General features: G+C 55.7%; 1 protein-coding gene across 1 annotated transcript in view; it reads right to left on the bottom strand.

Annotated features, from left to right (window-relative positions):
* TECPR1 (tectonin beta-propeller repeat containing 1) overlaps positions 1-7,192 on the bottom strand; it is a 41,038-nt gene that overhangs the window by 3,796 nt on the left and 30,050 nt on the right. The window contains exons 17-23 of the mRNA XM_006150175.3: positions 4,391-4,487; positions 4,054-4,133; positions 3,297-3,353; positions 2,594-2,774; positions 1,964-2,099; positions 1,228-1,320; positions 115-221 (exon numbers count right to left, since the gene is read on the bottom strand). Of these exons, the coding sequence (XP_006150237.1) occupies positions 115-221; positions 1,228-1,320; positions 1,964-2,099; positions 2,594-2,774; positions 3,297-3,353; positions 4,054-4,133; positions 4,391-4,487 (751 nt within the window). The remainder of the gene's footprint in view (positions 1-114; positions 222-1,227; positions 1,321-1,963; positions 2,100-2,593; positions 2,775-3,296; positions 3,354-4,053; positions 4,134-4,390; positions 4,488-7,192) is intronic.

Genomic DNA, 7,192 nt, shown 5'->3' with positions numbered 1-7,192 from the left:
GACCTACGGAAGCGCCCAGCCATGGCTGCAGTGACACTGCTGGGGACAGGAAGGGGAAGATCAGAGAGGAAACCAGGGCGGCCCAAGTATCCAACTCTCCGAGTCCCCACACACCTGATCCAGAGGCCCCACGGACACTCGGCGCACATTGTTGGACACGTGCTCCCAGCTGGAGCCCTGTGGGTAGCTGGGCGTGATCCCTTGGCGATACCACAGGTTCCCTGGGGAGAGAAGCGGCCAGGGTCAAATGCAAAGGCCTTCCCAAGCCCACCCTGCCCGTGCAGCCCAGCTCTGCCAGGCCCAGATCAGATCAGGCCCCAGCTTTGACCAGCTTCAGGAGCTGGGGAGGCCTGATCAGTCTTGGCAGTGGCCCTGGCCCCTCTGCACCCTGGCTGAGCCACAGTGTGAGGGCCTGGGCCGCAGCCAGCTCTGGCCTTTCCACACTCTGGGGTTTGCCTGCACTTCATAATCATCCTATTGTGCTGGGCAGGGTTGGCATCGCTATCCTCTTTTACTGAGCTAGAAACTGAGGACAAAGAATTTATTAAACAAATACAAAGAGATCCGGATCTGGAATGAACACTCTAGACTTCAGTCTTGATTCTGCCTTTTCCTAGCCTTTCCCTCATCTGTGACCGCGACAGCATACTGAAGGGGACTGGCGAGAGCCCTGCCTGAGGGGACACACGGGTCAGGGATGCCCAGAGCAGGCCACGAGCTGCCAAGGGAGCTCCTGCACCACAGGCCTGTGTGGAACCTTCCAGAAGAAACTCCCAGTGCAGGTCTCGCCATGGAGCATCACCCCAGCTTTGGCGCTGTGCCCTCAGCTCTCGTGAGTGCCCTGTCCTCTATCCTTTGCCTTCTGCCCTCTGCCCAGGTAGGGCTCTGCCATCTGGGGCTGGTGCCCCCAAACTTGGGTACCTGGGGGAAGCGGCAGACACTGGGTGGGGCCTGCCGGCTCTGTCCTGGCCCAGGCCCTGGGCAGCCTTCTGATGGCCAGGACCTTTTGCAGATCAGCATCCAGCCTCCATAGTCACCGTGACAGGAGCCTACGGCTTCATTCCCCGTCCCCAGGGAAATGTGGCACAGAGAGGCCTAGACATTTCTGGGCACCTCAAGGAGAGACCCAGCAGGGAGGACTCCTTTCGTTCTGTTTGCAAGGGACTTGTCCCACCAGGGTGCTCAAGAGGACCCCACACCTCCCCTCTGAGCCTCCAAATGACTTGCCATTTTCGTCCAGGGTGTACACTGATGTCTGCCCGACAGACACCTGCTTCAGTCTCTGCTTCGGGGGAGATGGGATGTGGTACCAGCAGTCACCTGTGAAGGGCGAGCTGACTCAGGGAGCAGAAGGAGACACAGACTCACGAGGCCAGACATCTGCAGCATGCTGGGCCACCTCCACAGCACACAGGGGCCAGGCGGGCATGGCATCTCCATCCCCAGCTGGACTGCAGATGTGTGGCCAGGCCCAGTGTGAGCTAAGGGCCATGTGGAGCTGACCCATGTCCTACCATCCACTCAACACCCTGGCCTCGCCCAGGGCCCTCCAGAGGCCATGGCAGGTTCTAGAAGGTGGAACCAATTTTACCAATATGGACAGAAGGTGCCTGGACAGTGCAGAGCCAGCCTCAGGAGCTGAGAACCCTCACCCTGGGCTCACCTAGCCCATGCTGGACACTGGCCAAACATCCAGCAAAGAACAAGCCAACAGGGCCCACCCTCCAGACAGTCACTGTGGAGTGGGGCATTCAGGGTAGGGGGGCACACAGCCCCACAGTGGGAGGAGGATGCAGCCTCTGTTGGGGGGGACCCAGCTCAGTCCAGTGCCTGATCCAGAGCTGTGTAATAAATGCTTGACAAACTGAACCAAATATGAGGAAACTGGCCAGTCAGCTTTCTCAGGAGCAGAAGCACCGTGTCTCCTTGCTCTGACTGTCCCATCTTGGAGAGTGGCACTCACCGGCTGGCTGGGAAGGGGACACAGAGCCCCGATAGAACGCAGAGCCATCTCTTGCCACGGCCCACACCTGGTAGCAGGCCCCGATAGAGACAGAGACGAAGGGCTGGTCAGTGCCAACATGCAGCCAGGAGGAGCCCTGGAGATGGGAGGAAGACACCGCAATGACCCCAGGGACACCAGCAGACCCTGGGCCCAGGTGAAATGAGCCCAGGCTGGGTGAAGAGTTCAGCACCTGAGCCTGCACCTGAGCCTGCATGGCCAGCGAGGGCAGCCCTGATGGCCCTGACCTGGGCCTGCTCTTGGCACACCATGGAGCCTCTGGGCTCAGCCTTCTCATTTCTCAAGCAGGAAAACTAGCAGCACGTACATCTCACCAAGGGTGCTAAGGACGGATCTGGTGCCAAAGAGCCACAGTGTCACCTGCGCTTGCCTCTCTGACACTCCCACCCCCAGACCATGAAGGTGGCAGGCTCCTCACGCCAATTGCATCCTCAGTGCCAGCTATCCTCAGGGCCTCGTGACCCACAAGCACCACGGAGTCCATGGGCTCTAGGACTCTGCAGCAAGTCTTCATTGGGGGAAGGATCTGCCAGGACCGGGAGGCCTTGGAAGCAAGGATGGGGTGCTCACCGCGGGGTTGAGCTCGGACACCCCCAGGCGGCAAAGCACGTCTCCTTTGTCACTGACAGCCCAGAGTGCCACGCTGTGCCCATTCCTGTTAGTGGCCGGGCACTCCGGGATGATGGACACATCTCCCAGGGCGATGGGGGCCACCTCCAGCCAGGGCCCACTGGTCACTAGCTTGCACTTTCTGTACAGCAGAAAGAGACACAGTCAAGAGACCGCAGGGTGATTATGAACCTCAGGAGCCACCTGCTCTGGACGTGAGGGAGCAAGAATGGCTGACCTGGCTACTACAGCTGGAGAAGGACAGCAGACCCCCACCCAAGCCTCAGGGACAGGGAGGGATCAGGACCCCTGAGCACCAGTGAATAGGCAGCTCCTTCTCAGCCCAGCAAGCCTCACCCCTACCAGGCTTAAAACAGAGTCACAGAGCCAGCAGTGACATTTCTATTTGTTCTTGAAAACAAACTCTTCAGAAACCAGAGAGCATTGGGAGCCCTCAGGCATTTCCTGGGCTGACATTTACTTTGATTCTGTCCCCACCCCCACCCCCACCTATCCCTCTATATTTCTTCTCTTGGGACTGAGGTCAGAGGTCAGAAGATTTAGCCAAAAGGAACCAGAGGTCCCTGGGGATGGGGTGCAGCTCCCCAAACAACTAGAGGTGGGGGTAAGGCAGGGACCCCATGACCTTGTGGCTTCGGCTCACCTGGCCCAGCACCTTCTCCTGACGAAATCCTTCATGGTTTTGTACCCATGGTAGGAGCTGCAAAAGGAAGGAGAACGTGAAATCAAGACCACTTTGCGGAAGTTTCTGGAAAGCAATCCTGCCCACACTCCAAAACCCCCCTTTACAGGGCACAGAGTCACAGTGTAAGCCACGGAGCAGGTTTGGTGGAGTAGGAGCCACAGTCCCCAGGGACCTGGCAGTGAGGGCGTCTCTAGGAGCTGGTCCTGGGGCGAGGGGCCTCCCTGGGGCTGGGGCATGGTAGCTGCCTGTCCAGGTGTTCAGGCTATGGAAGCTCTGAGTCCTCCTTTCTCCGGGCCCCATAAGGACCCTCAGTCCACTCAAGGACCCAACGTTGTAGGGGAAGGTCCACCCTGGAGGTCTGGCTGGGTCGCGTTATCTGGCCTGGTTCTGGGTTCTCCCAGAACCTGCCCCTGGCACAGTAAGGATGAAACCGAGGGTTTCAGAGAGCTGTGGTCATCCCACCTGTACCACTCACTGAGGCCAGGCGTACAGGTGGGGCTCCCCACCCTGCAGCGGCTGAAGTGGCATGAGGCATCTGCTCCTCGGCCAGGCCCCAGGGACTGTGGGAGAGATACCCAGGGCTGGGGGTCAGGGCTCAGCTGGCAGAGTGGTAAGGCCAGCACTGCCAGGGCAGGGAGGGTCAGGGACCACACCCATGGGGCCCTGACACTTGGGGCCTCAGCCCATGAGGCCAAATGCTGAGAGAGATGCTTACGCGGGGAAGTCGCTGGCATATTGCCACCCCTCGGCGTCAGTGCCCCCAGGAACGGAGAAGTCCACGGACCAGTCAGAAACCTAAGGAGGGGGAGTCCGTCAGAATGGCCGCCAAAATCCAGGATCAGTCAGGAACCCGAGGAAGGGGAATCAATGAGGACAACCCCAAATCCAGGACCAGTCAGGAACCTGGTGAGGAGGAAGGACAGACTCTCCCAAATCCAGTTTAGTCAGTAACCTGGGGAGGGGCAGGTCAGTGAGGATGGGGACACCCTCCCACCTCCCCGCACCAATCTACAGACCAGTCAGAAACCTGGGGAGGGGCTGCCGGGGCTCACCCAGGTCCACTGCAAGGAAGGGGGCTTCGTGCCCGCCTTGGTGCACTCCTGCAGTCCCGTGGCATCACTCCACATGTACCGGTCAGTGGGCAGACCCCTGAGCAGGACAATGGGTGGGTATTGAAAGAGAACTGAGAATGGGCCCACTCTTCCTGGGCACCTTGGTCCTGGTAGGGTCCCTGAGGAAAGCACCTAAGCTCCACTCGAGAACAAGCCACCTCCAGACATGGGTCCCAAGGTGTGGTGGGCAAATGCACAGGCCTGTCCAAGGGTGGGACACCAGCAGATGGCCCCACAGCACCAGCGGTGAGGCTGTACCCCTAGCTACAACCCCACCAGGGCTGAGGCACTGCATGTGGTCTGGAAGCCACCTCTTTTTTTTTTTGGAGAGGTTTTTGCTATAGGGCATGTGCACTCACCAGAAAGATAGAGACAGAAAGCGAGAAATCACTCCCTAGGGCGGGATGGCCATGCCTCAATCCCTTCTCCATTCTCCCCTTGAGATCTTGGGCACGCACACACACATGCCTGGTATGAGTTTAAGCCACTGTGTCCAGGACTCGAACCGCGGTCGACTATGTGGGAGTCCAGCAACGTAGCTATTACGCCAACTGCTGGTCCCTGGAAGCCACGTCTTTCCCTTGTGTTAACGAACTGTGTCCTCCAAGACATGAAGTCCTAACCCTGTACCTGTGAAGGTGACCTTATTTGGAAACAGGGTCTTTGCAGATGATCAAATGAGGTTGGGCCCTAACCCAATATGACTGCTGTCCTTATATAAATTGGAAATTTGGACACAAATACAAACAGAGGAACAATTAAAGACACAGGGAAGCCCAGCCAAGGTAGTGCACACTGGTTGACCCTGATGCTGGGCAGGTTGAGGCCACATGGGAAGCCAGGATTCGATTCCCAGCCAGGCATGGTACTGCATGCCTGTAGTCCTGGCTACTAGAGAGACTGGGGCAGGATACTAGGAGAGAGACTCTCTCTAATGCATCATAGAGAGACAGAGACACAGACAGAAATAGGAAGAAGACGGCCATCTATCTGCAAGCCAAGGAGGCCTGGAGCAGATTCTCCTTCACAACAACCCTCAGAGAGAACCAGCCCTCTAACTCCTTGATCTCAGGAGACTTCTAGCCTTCAGAACCGTGAGACAGTATCTTCCGGTTATTCAAGCCTCGCAGTCAGTTGTTCTGGGTGATGGCAGCCCCAGGACACTACAGTAGTGATGAGCAACACACAGGTGGTTACAGGCATGCAGCTGTGAGACGGAGGTGCCCGTGTATGATGACTGCCCTCGGCCTGCCCTCTCCAGGTGGACTACAGAACACAGCACTGCGCTGGCCTTTCTGGGGACTGAGGAGGGCGTGAGGAGGAAACGGCGTGTCAAGTGTGTTAATTTTCTGTGTGGACGCCCCACACAGTTGAGGGCAGGTGTTTGGGTAATATTTTGGTAATGCACATTACCTGCCTTAGACAAGCTCAGTCCCTCTGATTTATTGGGGTAAACAGTGAGACACACAAATGTTTACACACAAGGAGATCCTTTAAGTTGTCTGCACGACAGTGAAAGGTCACAAACGACGTGCATGTTAGATAATCTGAGTCCACTCCTGGGTATGGAATTGTGGGGCTGTCTCAGCCACCTTCACATGCCTGGTTTTGTCTTCCCACACACAGACATACAGAGTCCTTCAACAGTTTATAGAAAAGTACAAGTATGGGCTGGCCCAATAGCCTAGTGGTGAAGGAAGCCAGATCCCACAACCAGCGCTCAAATCCCAGCTTGAAAAAAGGAGGAGAAATGAAGAGATTGTGGCATGACCATGCCCCACCGAGGGATGCTTTTTCCTCTCTCTCTCTCTCTCTAGTGAGTACAAGTGTCCTCTCGTAATTTCCAAAAAGAAGAAAATAGTACAAGTTTATTTTGATGCAAAGTTTTGAAAGCCATGCAGTTTTCTCATAATGTGCACTTTTTGTGAACTTTGTGAAGACCCCACACATGCACACACATGTCTGCAGTAACAAATGGAAAGTCCACTGAAGTAGCTGGTGGGACTGGTTTTTTTTTTTTTTTTTTTTTCTGGAGAGGTTTTTGCTATAGGGCACGTGCGCTCGTCAGGAAGACAGAGAGAGACAGAGAGACAGAGGGACAGAAAGTGAGAAATCAACCCCCGGGGGGATGGCCACGCTGCAATCCCTTCTCCTCCATTCTCCTCTTGGGATCTTGGGCATGCACACACACATGCCTGGCGTGAGTTTAAGCCACCAGGTCTGGGACTCGAACCACAGTTGACTACATGGGAGTCCAGCGACATAGCCATTATGCTAACTGCTGGTCCTATGGGACTAGAATTTTGATGCTGCTTGTTCTTCATATCATTCTGTATTTATTTCACCAATTGTTAAAAAGCAGAAAAGGAAATAATCTATTCCATTTCTGTATAACCGCAAATAGTTTTTTTTGAGAGGTTTTTGCTATAGGGCGCATGCGCTTGCCAGACAGACAGAGAGAGAGAAAGCAAGAAATCACCCCCCACGGGGGATGGCCACGCCACAATCCCTTCTCCTCCATTCTCCTCCCAGGATCTTGGCCACGTACGCACACACTTGGCATGAGTTTAAGCCACTGGGTCCAGGACTTGAACCATGGTCGACTACGTGGGAGTCCAGTGACATAGCTATTACACTAACTGCTGGTCCCCCTCAAATAGTTTTTTTTTTTTTTTTTGGAGAGATTTTCGCTATAGGGCATGTGCGCTCGCCAGACAAACAGAGAGAGACATAGAGACAGAA

The sequence above is a fragment of the Tupaia chinensis genome, unplaced genomic scaffold, assembly GCF_000334495.1.
Source record: "Tupaia chinensis unplaced genomic scaffold, TupChi_1.0 Scaffold000279_1, whole genome shotgun sequence".
Classification (NCBI taxonomy): domain Eukaryota; kingdom Metazoa; phylum Chordata; class Mammalia; order Scandentia; family Tupaiidae; genus Tupaia; species Tupaia belangeri.
The sequence above is the reverse complement of the archived record's forward strand: the minus strand, read 5'-3'. Positions and strand labels throughout refer to the sequence as shown.